The 21438-nt window shown below is 41.2% G+C and overlaps 1 protein-coding gene across 3 annotated transcripts in view; it reads right to left on the reverse strand.

The window, feature by feature from the left end:
• Nucleotides 1–21438, reverse strand: part of LYST (lysosomal trafficking regulator) — a 204136-nt gene that overhangs the window by 29548 nt on the left and 153150 nt on the right. For all 3 annotated transcript variants that reach the window (XM_072409083.1, XM_072409085.1, XM_072409084.1), the window contains 2 exons: nt 20863–20918; nt 19205–19357 (listed from right to left, as the gene is read on the reverse strand). In XM_072409083.1, coding sequence (XP_072265184.1) covers nt 19205–19357; nt 20863–20918 — 209 coding nt within the window. The remainder of the gene's footprint in view (nt 1–19204; nt 19358–20862; nt 20919–21438) is intronic.

Raw genomic sequence — 21438 nt, forward strand, 5'->3', positions numbered from 1 at the left:
ATATAAGACCTACCCTGAAAATAAGACCTAGTGTGTTTTTGGAAGCCCAAAAAAATATAAGACAGTGTCTTATTTTCGGGGAAACACGGTAATAAGAAAAAAAAATACTGGCAAAGCATGATGACACTACTAAACGGGAGTGCAGTATGGAATGCTGAATAATGTAGTGGAAGATTCTCCGAGTATAATGCACTTAGATAGATAGTTAGGTCCATAAATATTTGGACAGAGACAACTTTTTTCTAATTTTGGTTCTGTACGTTACCACAATTAAATGAAACTAATTTATTTTAAATGTAACAACTCAGATGCAGTTGAACTGCAGACTTTCAGCTTTAATTTAGTGGGTTGAACAAAAAGATTGCCTAAAAATGTTAGGAACTAAAGCCTTTTTTTTCTTACACAATCACTTAATTTCAGGGTCTGAAAAGTAAATTGGACAACTGACTCAAAGACTATTTCATGGGCTGGTGTGGGGAGATTCCTTCATTATGTCATTATTAATTAAGCAGATAATACCAGGCCTGGACTTTCTTGTATGTGAAAGATTTTGCTGTGAACAGACAACATTCGTTCATAGGAGCTCTCCATGCAGGTGAAACAAGCCATCCTTAAGCTACAAAAAACAGGAAAAATAATCAGAGAAATTGCTACAATATTAGGAGTGGCAAAATCTACAGTTTGGTACATCATGAGAAAGAAACAAAGCACCGGTGAACTCGGCAACGCCAAAAGACCTGGACAACAGTGGTGGATGATGGCAGAATCATTTCCATGGTGAAGAGAAACCGCTTCACAACAGCCAAGTGAACAACACTCTCCAGGAAGTAGGCGTATCGATATCCAAGTCTACCATAAAGTGAAGACTGCATGAAAGTAAATACAGAGGGTGCACTGCAAGGTGCAAGCCACTCATAAGCCTCAAGAATAGAAAGCCTAGATTGGGCTTTGCTCAAAAACATCTAAAAAAGCCAGCACAGGTCTGGAAAAACATTCTTTGAACAGATGAAAGCAAGATCAACCTTTACCAGAATGATGCCAAAAAAAAAGTATGGAGAAGACGTGGAACAGCTCATGATCCAAAGCATACCACATCATCTGTAAAACATGCGGGAGGCAGTGTGATGGCTTGGGCGTGCATGGCTGCCAGTGGCACTGGGACACTAGTGTTTATCAATGATGTGACACAGGACAGAAGCAGCGGAATGAATTGTTCAGAGACATACTGTCTGCTCAGATCCAGCTAAATGCAATTGATTGGGAGGTGTTTCATAATACAGATGGACAATGACCAAAACATACAGCCAAAGCAACCCAGAAGTTTAATAAAGCAAAGAAGTGGAATATTCTTGAATAGCCAAGTCAGTCACCTGATCTGAACCCAATTGAGCATGCATTTCACTTGAAGACTAAATTTCGGACAGAAGGGCCTACAAACAGCAACTGAAAGCCGCTGCAGTAAAGGCCTGGCAGAGCATTATAAAGGAGGAAAACCTAGCATCTGGTGATGTCCATGAGTTCAAGACTACAGGCTGTTATTGATAGCAAAGGGTTTTCAACCAAGTATTAGAAATTAACATTTGATTTTCAGCTTTTTAATTTGTCCAATTACTTTTGAGCCCCTGCAATGAAGTGATTGTGTTAAAGGCTTAATTTCTCACATTTTTAAGCAATGTTTTTGTTCAACCCACTGAATTTAAGCTGAAAGTCTGCAGTTCATCGGCAAAGTACCGAACCAAAATTAGAAAAAAGTTGTCTCTGTCCAAATATTTATGGACCTGACTGTTTTCTGTAGTGAGGCTCTTAGGAGTCTCTGCAGAGAGTACCTTAAAATTACCAATGTAGCTGTCCAGTGCTGAAATTCTGGAGATCATGCTGGGGCCTATGCCCACCTGGCGTAGTGTCGAGTACACTGCCAATTGACTCTGTCAAAGGCTTTTTTGGCATTGACCGATAAGATACACATTGGTGTACCTGTGGCCTGGGAATGTTGTCAGTAAGATGGTTTTAATGGTGTTGTCCCTTGCTTCCCTCCGGAGTATGAACCCGGTTTGATCCATGTGAATTATTAGTGGCATGTATGGGGAAAGCCTGTTTGCTAACAGTTTGGAAAATAGTTTTGCGTCAACATATTCCGTCGGGCTTGGGCTCCCCGCTGTTGGGTACTTCTTCCCCAATTAGGGAGAACCCCATTCCCCTTTTTTAGCGGGGGGTTGGTCTGGAAAAAACTTTTCTTGCAAAGAATATTTTGTTTTATTCACTTGCTTTTGAGGGAGTTTTTTTTTTCTTTCTCTTTTCTATGGCATTGAAGGTTACCTCCCTTAATGTAAAGGGATTGAATTCCCCCAATAAGAGCGATTATTCTCCAAGAGCTACATAGACCTAAATGTCGGATAGTGTTTCTTCAGGAGACGCATTTCCGATATGACCAGATTCAGAGGCTAACAGATCGCCATTTTAATATGACCTAACACAGTGCCTCACTAGACTCCAAGACAAAGTGGGTCAGCATACTTATACATAAATCACTGCAGTGGACCTTTTTAGTGCATAGTTCTGATTCTGAAGGTAGAAATCTATTTGTAAAAGGATTAATTGGTACTCATAGATATACCTTTGTGAATATATATGCCCCAAACAGTAACCAGATTGGTTTTCTTGAAACAATATTGGATCTAATGGAAGATTTTGTGGAGGGTACACTTGTTCTAGGAGGAAATTTTAATAAAGCCCTCCCTCCTGCACTGGATGTATCTAGAGGCTCATCAGTGATGTCTCTTGATGCCCTTCGTAGGCTTAAACAATTATTCCATTTACACCATTTTGGAGACAAATGGCAGATTTTGAATCCATCAGATAATACTTACTACTCTGCAATGCATAAATCATATTCACGGATTGAAGATTTTGGTCCACCATCATATGATTCCATCGGTTATTTTGGCTACAATAGAAGTTTCGGTGTCTGACCAAGCCCCTATATCTTTAGTATTTCAGATGACACCTACTGTCCCTAAAACATATTCATGGAAATTGAACAAGTTACTTTTGGAGTCTGATGAGGTACGCAATAATATTTTGCGTCTGCCCTGAATTCTTTTTTTTAATAATCAATCAGTGCCTAATCCTTTATCAATTTGGGAGGCACATAAGTGCTATGTCAGAGGTCTTTTTATACAACAAGGAGATAGAGTTAAGAAAGAAAGGGAGGCTAGACTGAACCAACTGTTTACGAAATTACATGATTTGGAGGTTCTGAATAAGCGTCAACAAACCCCAGACACGGAACAGCAGATCATATCGTTTAGAGAGAGAATCAAGGATTTTTATTGTTTTTAAATGAAGCATTTGATTATTAAGTGTAAGGGATTTTACTATGAGCATTCAAACAAATGTGGTAGAGCACTGGCTAGAGCGTTGAGAGAAGAGAGCTAGAGCATTTATTCCGAGTATTACCTCTGAGTCAGGACAGCGAAATTATACCACCCCAAATATACCTGAGACCTTTAGGTCTTTCTACAAAAAATTGTACAATTTGCATAGGGACCAGGACATGGAATCAGCCTCAATTAGTAAGGACTTGATTTGTACATATTTACGAAAGTCTGGTTGACCTTCCTTTTCAGAAGATGATGTTGAATCTTTGGGACTACCAATCATGACTGAGGAATTAGCTAAAGTGATCTCTAACGCAGCCTCTGTTAAAGCACCTGGGCCAGATGGCCTACCACTAAAGTACTAACTGTTTTTTACCCATTCTATCACAACATTTTTTGGAGGTGTTTAACGCCCCGGCACAAGGGATGCAATTGCCTAGGGATACCGCTGCAGCCCATATAGCGGTCATTCTCAAACCTGGGAAAAATCTAAATCTATGTGGTAGTTACCCGCCAATTTCCCTTCTTAACTGTGATCCTATGTTGTTTAGTAGCATACTGGCAGCCTGACTTACGCCTCTACTTCAAACTATTATCCATCTGGATCAGAGGGGATTCCTACCTGGACGTGAAGCATGTGATAATACCATCAGAACTTTGAATCTGTTTGAATTCACTTGTGAGCGTGAGGTACCTACAATGCTTTTTGTCAGCAGATACTGAGAAAACTTTTGACAAAGTAGACTGGGACTTTCTTTAACAAATACTGGTCCATATTGAATGTCCTTCCCCAATGACCCGATGGATACTTGCCTTGTATTCTACCCCCTCTGATTAGCAACGGTACGTGTCAAGGATGTCCATTGTCGCCACTTCTTTTCATTTTAATAATGGAAACTTTTTCTTCGCCATATAAGAAATAATGTTAATATCCAAGGGGTGAAAGTAAAGAGAGAGGAACATAAGTTAGCAGCAAATGCTGATTATCTGCTGTTCTATGTTACATTGCCAAGGACAACTTTACCTACTTTATTATCTGAGCTTGACGCATATGGACTCAAATTCCAGCCGATTTGTCCCATATAGTGAACTTGAATTTCTTACCATTGTTAAATTCTCTTAAAAGGACTTGCAGCACTGGAGGCAACACACTTTTTCATGGTTTGGTAGGTGTAACATGCTTAAAATGAATGTGATGCCTCATTTGCTGTATTTATTACGAACATTACCTGTGCATCTACCTCATCAGTTTCTGTGTAAGGGGAGGGGAGTTTTGTCTGGGGAGGTGATTCTCCGCGTTTACTTAAAGAAATTTTGTGCTTACCTAAGTTACAAGGTGGGATAGCATTTCCTGATCGGCTATAATATCAGGAAGTGGTCTACATTGCAAGGTTAATAGATTGGTGTAGAAACACCCTGGGTCATGATTGAAGAAGCAATTTTGTTAGCAGGAGCACCTTGGTTACCTCCTGAGTTACTCGTTGGTAGACCTAAACACCCCCTTATTGATCCAACATTTTGTGTAATAAGGAAATATTTTCACTCAAAGGATTACAGGTCTACCCTTCTTCATTGACCCCTTTACTTGGGCACCCAAAGTTTTTTTACGGGATTTAATAATCCGTTACAGTTACAACTGAGGGGTTTTCCTGGCACCCTCCTTCTTCCCTACCAATCTGCTTGATCTCTTACAAAACTGGAATTGATATGTAATGGTGAGGGGCCCATTCGAGGTGCCTTCTACTCCGCATATAGTATGTTATTAGAGGGGATAGTTTCATCTCCTCTACCATATATCAAAAATGGGAGATTTGCATATGACTTTTTCTTAGGAACAACTAGAATGTCTATTTTATTTTGGGCATAAAGTTTCAATTAGTAACTCCTGGAATTAAAATATAAATGATTGACCAGGTGGTACAGAGTTCCAACTCTATTAGCCAAAATCTATCCTCAGGTAGATAATAGATGCTGGGGATGCAAAAATGCTTTAAGTAGTTTATTCCATATTTTTTGGGAATGCCCACTGTTATCCCCTTTTTGGTCATGGGTAGCAGATATAATTAGAGAACGAACAGATATATATATTCAAGATAAACCAGAACTTGTTTTACTGCATGTTTCTTCTTTTTTAAAGAAAAAGTACCATAATTCTTTGTTAAAGCATCTTTTGAATGCTGCTAAAGGTTGTATACCAACACTTTGGAACCAAACTTCCCCGCTGACTATTTCTCAGTGGTTTACTTGTGTAAACGAGAGTATGATAATGGAAGATCTTATGGCTACTAGAGATGGTGGTGCAAAGTATAAAAAAAACATGTTTTTATTGGTTACAGTATACCTCTAGTATGTAATATTGGTAAATAAGGTATGCTAGTAGTGATTCTGTTGAGGATGTTTGAACCAATCATGCCATATGGCTTATTATGAAAATATTTCTGTTATTAACATCTTCGCTCTCGATGTGTCTTTAAGCCCCCTACCCTGTCAGTTTTTTGATGCAAAAAGTGATCCTATTTTTTTTGCATAGAAATTTTTGTTTATTGTGGGCCTGTAATTCCTAGGATTAACTCCTGGGTATGATAATTATATTTATTTATTATAATTAAAAATTATGAAATAATACATAATTATAAATAATAATTAAAAAAAAAAAATGAAAGACAACAATGTAATCCTAAAATAAAATATAAAATTAAAAATGTACTTATTTTTTTCATGTTGTGTGGTGTTTTTGTACTGTAAAAACCATTTAAAAGCAGATTACATTGTAATCTGCTTTTAAATTTCCCTCCCAGACACATCCCCCAATACATCACCACTCACATCACCCGGAAGATGACTCATCCTCCCAGGTGATGCAAGTTGGGATGTCCCGCCCGCCTCACACAGACACTGCTGCTGCTCTGTATCTCCAGAGAGATGCAAAGCACAATGCAGGACTTCTGCATTGTGCTTCACATCTCACTGCTGATGCGAGCAGTGGCGTGGCCGGGACCCGGGTGGTATATAAAAGCAGATTACTCAGCAATCTGCTTTTAAATTTCCCGCCCGGCCACACCCCCCAATGGACCGGGGCCCTGGCATCACAGTAGGACCATTAGATGGCCACTGGAGCGCGGGGCAAAGGTAAGGGGGGCTTCTAAAGTTACCCCGAGTGTGACTAGGGATTACTGCTTTTTGAATGTAAAAGCCACCCCAAATCACACTTGGGATTACCACTAGGGGAGGTTAAACAACGTTTGATTTAATGCCTTTACAGTAACCCCTCCCACCTTTTTTTTGTTTCATTTTTTTTTGTTGGTTCTTTATATAATTATCTTTATATAATATAAAGCAGGAATGGTATTGGTGGTTGAAGTTTACGTATCCTGCAGAGGATGATTTTTAAATTTATCTGGGGCAAGGGATGACCATGGATACCCAAGCAAATTTTATTTCAGCTTGAACATGCAGAGAGACTTTCAGTTCCTCATATTTCAAATTATGTGGCAGCCCAGATTGCACACTCATAAGTATAACACTCTACAGTGGATATTCCATTGTGGGTCTCCAACAAGGCAACTGAGATCCCCCCTTCCAATAGATAACCTACTTTCAGTTCCCCTCTCAGCCTGTTGGTGTAACACAAATCCTGTGATGAAACATACACTGCAGTTATGGGACAGATATAAAATACCAGAGGGGTCTAATATTGAATACCCATTGGCCTCTCGCACCTAATCCAGCTTTCCCTCTGGCTCAAATTATATGACAGATAAATGGTTGCGTTCACATAATATTGATAGGATTTATGACATGCTGTTACTGCAGGGACCCAAAAACGTTCACATCCTTGTAAATACACATTAAATTCTTCAGTTGAGATCTTTTGTTACTTGGTAATCACTTGTTGCAAAGTTTGCAAAAAGGGTACCAACCCGCTCCGCCTCAACGTTTGAGAGTGTCTGTAGACTTCTTCCTAACCACAAAGGAAATATCATGATTACACTGCTTCACAAAAAATAAATATTGACTGCTACTTTTTCTAATACATGTGTCCTATACTAAATCAAGTGCGCTGAATCTAAATCAGAAGTCTGATTCTGCCTAGGACGTCAGGATCTTAAGTTAATTATGCATATGGACTCAATTAGCTACATTTTCTTGTTCGGCAGTTACTATGTAATCTCTATACATAACTAACTTTTGCCTCATAGTTGCATGACATAGTAATACAACGTAGTTTTATGTTGCAACAACATATACAACTACACATAATGCACCTGAGTTCTTGTTCAACACACATGTATACTTTATAAGTGTTTCAGGCGTTTGCTTTTGCGTTTGTGGATCTCCCATTGCAGAAACTAGCAGTAGTCGCCCATCATGTGGGGGTTGCACTGTCCTTGATATCTTGTTTCCATAACGGAAATGTTCTGGTGAAACCTCTCGTTTTGTTCATCAGCCACATCACCCAAATTTTGTGGGAAGAAGTCCGGATGGGAATATAAGAAATGAATTTTAAGTGACATTCGGCAGACAAATTAATAGTATACTGTTAGCATGTTGTTCACAAGTTCAGCATGGCTTCTGAGCAGATTCACAATCAGGATAGACGATTTTTGACTTTGTCTTCATTGAAAACCCAGCACTTTTACTCATACAGAAGTAGCAGTCCGAGTGATGGTCTTTTGGCTTACGCCAAACCATAGGCACAGCCAAAGGCATTTTATTACTTTTTCCATTCAACCATTGTGTTAGGCCAACGTAACACACCTGACAGCAGATATGAGGTGCCCATCTTTTATCCTGATCTCCAATTTCACAACCAAAGTAATACTTGTAAGCAAATCTCACCCTCTTGGTAAGGTTAGGTTGATCACACGGGGTATATTTGACACAAATGTAGCAAAAATTGTCCGGTTTATTAACAGAGCTGCGACCACTCATCTTTAGCTCAAAACAGACTCACTATTGGACTTTTGCCTAGCTGTACTATCCAATAAGATGGTTTTGCACTAGAGACAAGCCCTTGATCTATCTCACCTTATAGACCTATCTCTGATGTCTGCCCGCTGCTGGAACATGCAAGCCACCAGGGGACGTGATTCAGCTGAGGCGGCAACAGACATAGTGGTAGCTGCAACTGTTATAATGTTGCCAAGTAAAAATATATTACCCCATTACCGACCATTTGAACAGCTATAGCACGACTATAACTTAAAATCTGTACATGATAGGCAAATTCTGAGCACACCCGATATCATGTAAATCACATGTTATTCCTGGTAGCAAAATCATTGTTGTGCAGTGTTATTTACAACTCCTCACTAGCTAAACAAGCCTCAAATGCATTTGTAAACCAATTGGAAGAAAGACCTTAGATTTCTGAGTACCCCCACGAGGCTGTTCCTCTAAAGCAGGGGTCGGCAAACTTTTTGGACTACTAGGCCATTTCAGGAGGTCAAGAAGGCACACTACGCCAGAAGTTAACAAGATGTCCAAAGAAAGGTTTTTTATTTAAAAATACAGTATGATCAATGGGAAACATGATGTTGCATGTTCTTGGAGACAGATACAATATCAGGTTCTAATGGAGTTCAGCAACAGAATGTCATTAAGGTGACTGTCAGTGAGCTGAGAGTGCAGCTTGTTCTTACAAAACATCTTCTGGGAAAACAGCTGCTTGCACGAATAAGTGCTGCCAAACATTGCGATCACACACTTGTCAGGGGCTAACAACATTGGAAACTGAGCATGTGGCAGCTGACGGTGGAAGTCAATGAGAGAAGTGCAACAAGTAAACTTGGACAAGAGAACGTCGGAAGCCTGCAGCTCAATCAACTCCAATTGCACATCAGAGGGGGCGTTGTCATAGGGAAAGTCAAAAGGAGTGCTGACGATCTTGAACTCCTGCAAACGAGAATGCACATCAGTGAAGCGCAAAGAAATATAATTCCACAGGGTTGACAGCATACTGATGCATTCTTCGGTGTCAACAAGGGCTGCATCACACTGGGTGAGGTGTGGGAAATGGACATAGTCGCCCTTATACAGCTGTTTCTCTGCTAGAATCAGCTTTGCTTTGAATGCCCGCACGTCACGTCCTTGAGGCTTCAGGCTAAGTTCGTTAAGGTGAGAGCTGATATCAGTTAGGAAGCCGAGCCGACAGAACCAAACCTCGTCAGAGAACTTTTGAAAGCCCTTGAGGCCCCTTTCACTGACAAAGGAAATAATCTTGTGGCAGAGGGCAAAAACACGCTTCAAGACGTTGCCATAACTGAGCCAGCATTTCTCAGTGTGATAAAGCAGATCGTCGTAATCAGCCTCTGCAGCTCGGCACATGTGCTTGAAGATGCGGTGGTTGAGAAGACGAGCAAGCACTGCGTTCACTAACTTCACCACCACAGACATAATGTCCTTCATGCCAACTGCTTTGGCACACAATGACTCCTGGTGAACGATGCAGTGCACCCTGCCTATCTCCTGTGCACAGCCCAAAAAGCAGCAGCGGTCGATGAGCAGCTGCGAAAGTCCCTTGGTAGATCCAACCGCGGCCGGTGCACTGTCAGTCACCGAGATTAGCTTCGACAGGTCGAAACCACTCAAAGCAGGTAGGAGGGCATTGAGGACATCGTGGCCTGTTGTCATTCCATTCATCAGGATGAGGCTGAGAAACTCCTTGACTACGCTCAAGTATTGCATGATGCCACGCACAAAGATGGCCAGCTGCGCAGTGTCTTTGATATCATAGCTCTCGTTCAAGGTGATGGAGAAAAGTCCTCCAAGCGTTGAGTTACAGTGCGGGCAGACAACGGGACTGCCTTAAAAGCGTTGTGTTGCTCAGGAAAAATGACGTCAACAGCAGAAAGTACACAATCCATTACAAAGTCTGCATCAGTGAAGGGATGAATTTTCCTCACGATCAACAAGGACACTTAATAGAAGGCATGAGTGTGACGCTCAGACGCCTCAGAAGCTTTGGAGGCCTGCTTCTTGGAGAGACGTCTGTTGATCCAACCGTCACTGCAAGCAAGCAGGCTCAGTCTTCCACTCATCCGTGATGTAGTCTCTGTATGTGTGCGCGTGCTTGGCATTGAAATGCCCCTTGAGATTCGACCGCTTGAAGTGCTGTTGGTGTCGTTGCACACCAAACACAGGACTTTGTTGCTGCGTTGGACGAAGAATAATTTTTCAGTCCATTCGGGGTTAAAGACAAGAGGTCAACCTTCAGGAGACTGGTAGCTGAGCATTGCTTCTGCTCTTTAGGCATAGTATTTGGGGTAACTGTGCCGAAACTCGATGATATCAATGATATTGCGGGAACTCGCGATAACGCGACAATTCAAATAGGCCAGATCCAACAATAAATAACTAGAGGGGCATTAGGCCGGACTGGAATACTGGATAGGCCGTATCCAGCCTAAAGACCTGAGTTTGCCTATCTCTGCTCTAAAGGAACCCTATTCCATCTCTGGTGGCATTGCTCCGAGATACACAGATATTGGATTGGAGGTTTTCAGCAGCTATTCTATACAGTTCTGGGTAAATCAAATCCTAAAGACCCTAAAGTAGCCTATTTAACCCCCCTAGCGTTCTAATTCTGTGCAAATTTGGAATTTTTTTGCATGGAAATTTATTTTACATTGTAGGCTATAATTCTTAGGCATAACTCACCGATATTTATTAATAAACTTTAATAATAAACTTTAAATAAAAAAACACAAAAATGTGTAAAAATAAAAAAATTAAGAATATTAAAATGTAATAAAAGTGTACAGTAGCATATATAATATATATTATAATTACATATATATTAAATATATATTTATTTGTATTGGACTCAATTCATCTATTTTGTATTGAATCCAATACAAAATTATTTAAGTTTCCCGGGACTAAGTCCAGGCCGCACCGACGCATGTACCGATGTCACCGGAAAACCCCGTAGATTGAAGCTGAAAAATAGATTGTTAGATAGTTAGAAAGCTAGATAGTCAGTCAGTGTGTTACATACACGCAGCCAGAGGCAGGGTCCCCTCACTGACTGCGTGCACAGTATCACACTTGTACTGAGACACAGACACAGATGCAGTATATACTGCAGTATATAGTTTGTATACTGTGCTGCATATAACAAGCGTCACCACTGAAGCAAAGTGCTGCATACAACACAGCGCACTTGCACTTTTTGTGTCAACCCTCCCCCCCAATAAAAAAATCCACTTACTGTACAAATATACATATAGCATATTAGCTACAAAGTATTTTGCAGGGTGTCAAGCCACAAAAAAAAAGCAAAGCAGTATGAGTTTGTTTTTAGCTGCAGACCCACGAACAAGAAGCGCTGCTGTTGGTGGTGGGCGTCCATTATTGCCACACCATGAACAAGACGTAATGGAGTACATGACCCAGCCTGGGTCAAGTGATTGTACCCCCTCTTCACCCCAGTCCCGGACACAGGCCTTGCAGGTGTCCCAAACAGTCCATGATACACCTGTTCCTCCTAGTTCTTCATCAGTGGCTGGAAAGTCACGAGTACAGCAGTATGTAGAGGAGTCTCATCGAGGGGTTGGAGAGGCGGAGCTACAACCATTCCTTCAAGATGCTCAACGAGGCAAAAACCCAAACAAACTTGGAACAAGTTGCATGAGCACTCATTTAAAAAGCCACCACCCAGTAACCTGGCGGGAACACCTGGACAAAGCACAGAGCTCTGTGCAACCACCTCCGTCCAAGCAGCAAGCTCAAACTGCTCGATCTTCCTCCACTGCCTTTCCTCCTTCTGCCACCAAAGTTACCCGTGCTGCTGCCAGCAATTTGAGTGGGGCATGTAGCCGAGCATTACATTTTTCAGGCTCCACCAGCGGTGAGCAGATCGGCTGCTGTTTGTCGCATTGCTAGCAGTCAGGACCAGGCATCATTGCCATCCCCTACAACTTCTACCCCATCGTCCAATGTTTCTGTGGTTAGCATTAGCAGCATCCAACCTTCCATCCCCCAGATGCTGGAGCGCAAGAGGAAATATGGCCCAAATGACCCCAAAACAAAGCTAATCAATGCGGCAATTGCACAGCTGATTGTGTTAGAGCTCCTCCCTTACCGGCTGGTGGACTCCAATGCGTTCTGTTACGCATTCCTCTGCGCGAATCCACAGTACGTTATGCCTAAGCGACAGTATTTTGCAGAAAAATGTGTTCCTGCTTTGCATGAACACGTGCAGAGCAATGTGTCCATGGCCCTGCAGCACTGGCCCTGCAGTTTCTGGCAAGGTGCGCCTGACAACCGACAGTTGGTCTAGCAAGAATGGAGTGGAAAGATATATTTCCTAAACAGCTCACTGGGTAACTTTGGTGGCAGCAGGGCAAGATGCAGCTGCAGCAAGGCCTGCATAACTACCTCCGCCCAGAGCACATCGCCATGCAATTTCCTCCTCAACCTCCACTTCCACCTCCTCCTTTGACTCTTGTGCCTCAACCTCTTCCTCCAGGAACACTTTGCCATGGAGACCCAGCACCTCCCATTCGGCAGCATCTGTTCACCGACAGCAACAACCTGCAGTTTGCTATTTCGGTGCACAATTCAGATGTTGCCACGCAGTCCTGAGGTTGCGAAGCCTGGGTTCCCTCAGCCACACTGGCGCAGCCATTCTAAGTGCCTTGTGGGAGCAGGAGGACATATGGCTAACTCCTAACAGACTTCAGCCAGGCAAGGTCGTGTGTGACAACGGGGCCAATCTGCTGGCAGCCCTGCGATGTGGGAAACTCACACACGTACCTTGCCTGGCTCATGTCATGAACCTGATAGTACAGCGCTTCCTTAGGAATTACCCAGGCCTCCAGCCACTGTTGCTGAAGGCCAGAAAGTTGTCAGCGCATTTCCGCCTGTCGTACACAGCCAGTGCCAGATTGGTGGATTTACAGCAAAATCTCAACATGCCAGTGCACTGGTTAATTTGTGATGTGGCCACACGTTGGAATTCCACCTTTTAAATGCTGCAGCGGCTGGCTGAACAACAGAAAGAAGTGGTGGATTACGTGGCAGAGTCTGTTCGTTTCAGACGTATATCTATACTACCTTTCTTAAGCCCTGCGGAGTGGCTGCAAATTGAGGACTTGTGCACTGTATTGTCACCTTTGAAGAGGCCACCAGGATGATCAGCAGAGATCAGGCCTGTGTCAGTGACACCATCCCCATCATATGCCTGCTGGAACAGATGATGGTGGATCTCGGACACGACACAGAGCGGACGCTGCATTAAGAGATGACGTTTCAATCATCATCTCGGACATGCGTGCCTACTAGGCATAGTGCACCACAAATCCAGGAAGAGGAGGAGGTGGAAAAGGATGATGTGGCCATTGCAGGCATGGGAGAAGGGGAGGAAGGGGCAGAGGAGGATATTGAGGGTACATGGCATCCATCCACCCAAACACAAGGCCGCATGTTCTGTGGATGGCAAGACCAAGCGGAGGAGGAGGAGGACCCTGTGCTGCTGTTCGACCCACAGGAATGTGGGTCCAGAATTTTCTCAGCTGTGGGTAGTTTGAGCCACATGACAGCCTTCATGCAGGAGTGCATAACCAAAGATCCACGCATACAACACATAAAAACAAAGACTGACGATTATTGGATTGCTACATTACTGGATCCACGTTACAAGCCTGTGATACAATAACTGATCTTGCTCCAATACAGGGGAGCTAAAATGCAGCACTACCAAAGTGCTTGTTAGGGACTTGTGCTCAGCCATTCCGGCTGGCGGCGGCAGCAGAAGCAGCAGCAATCCCTATGGCAGTTCCACCAGCCATGGGAGCCAAACAACTGCTTTAAGCGGCATGGGTGGCAGCAGCAGTAGAGGTCGTCTAAGCCAAACTATGCAGGCTTTTTTTCAGCGGAAGCAAGCTGCCAGTCGTGCAGCAATTGCCAATGACACTCAGCAGCGCTACTCAGTCATGGTGCAGGAAAACCTGAGCTCTGCATGGGACATCTGCAACCTGCAAAGCCAGGACCCACTGGGCTACTGGGTATCCAAGCTTCAGCAGTGGCCAGAGCTGGCAGAACATGCCATTCAGATCCTTGCGTGCCCAGCCGCAAGTGTGTTATCTGAAAGAGCGTTCAGTGCAGCTGGGGGCGTAGTGAGTGACAAACGGATTCGGCTCTATGCAGAAAATGTCGACCGAATCACTTTTATTAAAATGAATAAGGCTTGGTGCGGCAATGACTTCAACACCCCCTCTGCAGATTGTACTGATTAGTCGTCAACTGCTGCACGGACATCTTGATGGGAAGAGCACGTTCACAGCCTTTCGGCATCTCCTTCTGTTCCTCCCCCTAGTGGCCCTCTACTTCTACTCTGTCTCTGAGGTCTAAACACTTGCAATGGAGCTGTGTAACTGGCTAATTTTTTTTACCGAGCACCTCCCTCAGGGCCCTCTGACTCTATCTACTTTGAGGCCTATATTACTTGTAATGGAGCTGTGTGATTCATAATTAAATATTTGTATTTAGGATTTGTATTTGTATGTAGAGAAATACATACATTTTTCTGTCCTTTTGGATAGATAGCAAGTGGTATCAAAAATAAATATCTCTATTTTTTTAAAGAAATAGAGAAGTTTTTATGGCTGTTTTTGATAGAAAGCAAGTAAGATCATAATGAAATATCTGTATTTTTGTTTTACAGAAACACAAAAAATTTTATGGCTTTTTTGATAGATAGCAAGCGGTATCAGAATGAAACTGTATTTTTTTTTACAGAAATACAGAATTTGTTCTGTTTATTTTCATAGATAGCAAGTGGTATCAGAATTAAATATCTGTATTTTTGTTTTACAGAAATACAGAAATTTTTCTGTTTATTTTGATAGATTGGAAGTGGTATCAGAATGAAATATCTATTTTTTTTTACAGAATTTTTACTGTTTATTTTGATAGCTAGCAAGTGGTATCAGAATGAAATATCTGTATTTTTTTTTTAAAGAAATACAGAAATGTTTCTGTTTATTTTGATAGATTGGAAGTGGTATCAGAATGAAATATCTGCATTTTTTACATAAATACAAACATTTTTCTGTTTATTTTGATAGATTGCAAGAGTTAGCATAAATTATGATAACTCTTGCAATCTATCAAAATAAACAGAAAAAATGTATGTATTTCTGTAAAAAAAAAATACAGATATTTCATTCTACCACTTACTACCTATAAAAAAAACTTTTTCTATAAAAAAAAAATACAGATATTTAATTCAGGCCACAACCTCCTATCTATCAAAAAAGCCATAAAAATGTATGTACTTCTCTCCAAAAAACACAGATATTTAATTATGATTCATAATAAATATCAGTATTTTTTTGAGAGAAATACAGATTTTTTTATGGCTATTTAGATAGATAGCACGTGTGATTAGAATTCAATATCTGTATTTTATTTTCTACAGAAATAAAGAAAATGTTATGGGTTTTTCTATAGATACTAAGTGCTATCAGAATGAAATATCTGTATTTTTTATGGATAAATATAGAAATTTTTCTGGCTTTTGTGATATATTACAAGAGGTATAATTTAGGATACCCTCTTGCAATCTATCACAAAAAACCTAAACATGTCTATTTCTGTAAAAAAAAAAATACAGTTATTTTATTATGATAGCACACTTGGTATGTATCCTAAAACCCATAAACATGTATGTATTTATGTGAAACAAATACAGATATTTAACTGTGATAGCACTTGCTAGATATCCACAAATAAAAAATTGCATAAAAAAATGTATGCATTTCCCCGCGGATTCCACCAAGTCCGTTCCCTTTTATGTGGTTTCACTAGATAGTAGGTATGGAAAGTGTGATTTTCATTAATCCATTAATGTGTCAATTAGCTACAGCTTCTACACTGTCCATAGTGGTGATGGCCTTAACCTCCAATGCGGTCCACGCTCTGTCACAGGGCCCACCGCCTCCTACTGCCTGTTACTGCTGCCACCTTCCCAGAACCCAACTCTAGATGCAAGATACTAATGCCGTCCACACTCCGTCTCAGAGCCCACCGCCTCCTCCTCCTGCTGTAAATGATGCTGCCGCCTGCCAAGTACCAAACTCTAGATGCCAGATACTAATGTTGTCCACGCTCCGTTTCAGAGCCCACCGCCTCCTCCTCCTCCTCCTCCTGCTGCTGTAAATGATGCTGCCGCCTGCCCAGTACCCAGCTGTGGATGCCAGTTAACAAGGCTGTCCATGTCGCATTTTAGAAAGTTACAGCTAGCAGAGTTCAGCTCCAAAACAAGTATGTGACCGTCCTGGGAGACTCCATTCAAAGATCCGTCAACAAGGATCTTGTGAAAATACTGTAGAATGATGAGTTTCGGACTGAGAAGCAACTGAAAGAGAAGGGTGAGATGTCATTTGCAAACGACACGTTGGGGATCTCTGGGTGAAATGCACAATGGCATAATTTACCGTCAAGTGCGTCATTACAGAACTGACCACCTTGTACGGTTCCCGTGTCTCTTCAGAATACATAGAGAGCGTGCTGGCCAACTTCCAACATGGACCTCAGCCCAACGTTGTCATAATCAACTCGTGTATATAGGATGTTATCAGGTATCATGAGCAATCACTGCAAATGTACAAAATCAACCTGGACCACCTGTTTATTCGGCTCACTGAGGTGCTGAGCCCCAAATGTCTGGTGATATGCAACATGTCCATGTCTGTTGGATTCAAAGCTGGTGAAGTGCTAGAGTACCCAGTTCCTAATGTGCGCTGGGACATCATAGAAGGGAATTTCTATAGCACCACACTGGCAGATTTGCACCAATAGGATGTGATTGACTTGTACTTCCACTTACGCTTCAAGCTGCACTCCAGGGTTAAGGATGCCACCCACTCGAATCAGCTGGCTCATAGGAAGTATACCTGCATCCTGATGGCTCATATTGATTAAGCCTGGGGCGTGCAGCAGGAACAGCAGGAAGAGGAGGCGGTGGGCTCTGAGACGGAGTGTGGACAGCATTGGTAACTGGCATCTAGAGCAGGGTACTGGTGAGGGGGCAGCAGTAACAGCATGAGGAGGAGGCGGTGGGCCCTGAGACGGAGCAAGGAGGGCATTAGAGGTTGAGGCCATCACCTATATAGAGTGTCAAAGCTCTAGCTATTGGAGACATGAATGGATGAACGAGATTCCAATCTGTCCCTACCTACTATGTAGCAAAACCACATGAAAGGGAACGGGCTTGGCGGAATCAGCGGGGAAAGAAGACCCTGTTGAACTTGAGTCTAGTCTGTCATCTAGAGCTGGGTATTGGGCATAGTAGGTAGGGACAGATTGGAATCTTGTTCATCCATTCATGTCTCCATTAGGTGATGGCCTCAACCTCTAATGCCGTCCTTGCTCCTTCTCAGGGCCCACCGCATAATTGCATAATGGCATTACAGCCATCTAGGTGGCATTGATGATGCACTACACCCAGCTCTAGATGCCAGTTACCAATGCGGTCCCCGCTCCGTCTCAGTGCCCACCGCCTCCTCCTCCTGCTGCTGCCACCTGTCACTTGTAACTTATAACAGAGCTCTCTAGCTGGCTAATTTTTTGACTGAAAGACCCCCTCAGAGACCTCTGCCTGTACTCTGAAGCCTGTGTATGGCTTGTAACAAACCTGGTGGCTAATTTTTGGACCAGAGGAACCCCGTCTCTCTTTGCCTCTACTCGGAGACCGTATAAAATTCGGCATGTTCCCTTGACCGCCCCATAAAATGGCCTTGCCAGTAACAGAAAAAAAGACCTCCTTATTTTTTTTTTTTTTTTTACTTGTACAGTGTTGTGCAGAGCTGGGGGAGTCTTGACATGTCTTTTTAAATGTATTTAGAGGCTGTAGAAAGCTCTACACAGTCCCGAAATACAACCCGAATTTTTCCCCCATTGACTTTAATAGATTTCGAATTCGATGGTCGATCACCCGAATAATTATGCATTATTCGACCGAATAGCAGTCGAATCGAATAGTGAGCTATTCGACCAACACTACTCCAGGTTACCCCTAGGGGAGTTAAAAGTTAAGCCTGCGCAGTGCACCCACTTCCAATTTTGATTGTTCCAATTTATTTTTACAGCCGCATAGCTTTGTTCTGGTAATATTTGAAGGTGGATAACAGATTACCTACCATCAGATTTTGCAGGCTACTGCTGTAGGTCACAGCCCTGCAGACATTTGCGATTTTTTAAAGTACGGTACCCACCAAGCCGATCCCCTCACCTCCCTTGTTCCCACTTTTCTATGTCTTGTTTGGTTTATGTTGGGTTTGGCTATCAATTTGTTCATCCTGGCTGTTAGGATCAAGTGTCAGGTGCTGTATTGTATTCCTTAAATTATGCAAACAGCAAATGTGTTTACAGACCACATCCTTATTATACACATGTGTTTAAGTTGTAAATAGGATGACATGAGATCGTTCTTTTTTCTTTTGTTTTGTTATAAAAATGTCTTGATTTGTCCCCTTTTATTTTGTTTATTATGTAAAAGCATGAAAACTAAAAACCCGTGGACCTGCAAGGTACTACTACTTTGAACTGATTTGCAGATAATTACATTTTTAGGTTAGTGAAATGGTTCCCATATTCCTGGCTCCTTTCAGAGGGAAGATACTCCCCAGGATCATGTTTGACAGTAACTGGCAATTTGTAATAAAGTTTGTAACACAAAGCAATCTACTGGTAGCCAACAAAAATGCAGCAGACAGCAAGCAACCCATCATAACCAACTCAAAAGTGCAACTTAAAAATATAAAAATATATAAAAATGTTTCATCGGTAACAGTAACAGTTATATATATATATAAACATACTTTTGTGTTGTCAAAAGCCAACAACAAGGTCCTTCCATTTGTTAAAAAGATCTCTACAGCATTGTCTCGAAGCTGCCACCAACGCTTATGAACTTCTTTAATTTCTTCATAAGTCCAGGAAAATGAAGCAGGTTCTGATTCACCGAGCAGAGACTAAAAAAAAACAAACAAAAATATTTCATAACCTTGCGGGAAAGTTGTATCAGTTAAGTCCTAAAGGTGCAATAGCTTAACTTATTCTTGGATAAATAATTCAGCTACAATACCGAAATTCAGTGAAGACAACTTATCTAATTCTTTTCTTCAAATAGAACCATGAAGTAAACCGAGTCCTTGTTTTTATATGACCTTTTCAAACTGCATGTAAGAACATACTGTATAAGTATTTTAGAGAGTTATCTTTGCTACACTTGAGTAAGAACATACTCCATGTCTACTCAAGTCTAGCAAAGATAACGCTCTAAAATGCCTATACAGTATGTTCTTACATGGATTTAAATTTTCTTTGTCTGTGATTTTTTGTCTGCACATTAACAAAAGCATTACCTGATAATTTATGATTTCAGTACATGCCTTCTTTCCGATAGCTCTTAGATACATGAATATTTACAACGTACTCAACTGGTCCATTGAGTTAAAATATTAGCAAATTCAGTAGAATTATAAACTTATATTTCCTGAACTGCTTTACTGTATAAGCAATGTTGATAATACATTTAAATTAGCATTATTTTAACATCTTTAACATGATTTATTTCACATTGAGCTAAACATTTTCAAATTATGCAAAACATATATGACTCTACTCTCAAACTTCTATGAAGAATAAAAAACAAAATAAAATAATGATTAACAAAAATTATAATAAGCAAAAAAAAAAAAAAAAAAAACCGTAACCAAAACTAACAGATTTAGTTTTTTACCTCCATATAATCTGAATATTGTGCTCTGCCAGTTGGAATGGGCAGGTGGTCTTCACGCAAAAATCCCATGTTCACAAAACAACTAAATATGGTTTGGTCACCAAAATGGGGAGGAGTCAGGGGGCATGTAGGAATAAGGCTACGTACACATGTCAGATGCTTCTCATTCGATTATCGCTTCATGGCTAGTATTGGACGAGAATCTGGCATGTGTACATCGTCGTTCATGTTTGCGTCCTGGCAGATCCACAAATGACGGGCAACCGCTGCTTGCTCGTTCTCCCCCCTCCATGGAGCAGAACGGCGCAGTATGCATCTTTCAGATTGTGAAAGATCCTTTTCAACGACAAAAGCCTTACATGTGTCTTAGTCTCATGTGTGGGATTTACCTACTCAAGGAACAAACTGTCCACAAACTGAACATGGTGTAATGGTTAGCTGTGCTTTTCATTTTCACACTTTGAGCAGGTGTTCAAGATTGGCCACTAATATTAAAGCTTCACTTTTCAGAATTTGGAAACTGTATTTGCCAAGACTTTGTAAATATGGAATTAATTTTGGTCAGATAATGTAACTAACCTACTCACACCAGAAAGGATGCCATCTGCATTAGAAAACAAAACATTTACAGGTTGCTTGGGTCATAGGAGTTCTTTGTAAAAATAATTACATAACATAAGAAAAGAGGAGTTTCAAAATGTTTTGCTTGTTTAAAGACTGAATAAACTTACTTACATTAGATTCTACTGTGTCAGACGCAGAGTCTTCTACAAAATACATTCCAGACTTTCCTATACAGAACAATAATTTAGTTTTAGATACATCTATAAGACAAAGATAGATTAGACAGAGCAGAATTCTGTTAAGTTTACAGATAACAGCATATGTACTTCAAACAGAAAACCGTATAAAATTATATAAGAGTTATAAAAAAATTAAATACCAAAAAATATATATTTGGTTCTTTGAACATATAATAAAGATATCGCCTCTGGCATTGGTGAGATCAATACAAGTTTTTTTATCCATGTACCCATACCAATATTGCTCAAATAAATGTCAAAATTAACTATACTCTGTTCTTTACAGTATCAGTAGTAGGGTGGCAATTCTCATTTAGCAAGGATGCCTGCACAAACTGTATTTTCACAGATACATAAATACATGCAAGATAAAACTCTTGGCTAGAGTGGGGAAAAGAAAGAACCCAGACAGGTTTTTACTTCTTTCTGAGGCTCTGTTAAAGCAAACCCCTCACTAGGAGACCATATTAAACCAAGGGTGCCCAATCTACGGCCAGGGAGATGCCAT

This window comes from Pyxicephalus adspersus, chromosome 4 (genome assembly GCF_032062135.1).
Source record: "Pyxicephalus adspersus chromosome 4, UCB_Pads_2.0, whole genome shotgun sequence".
Classification (NCBI taxonomy): domain Eukaryota; kingdom Metazoa; phylum Chordata; class Amphibia; order Anura; family Pyxicephalidae; genus Pyxicephalus; species Pyxicephalus adspersus.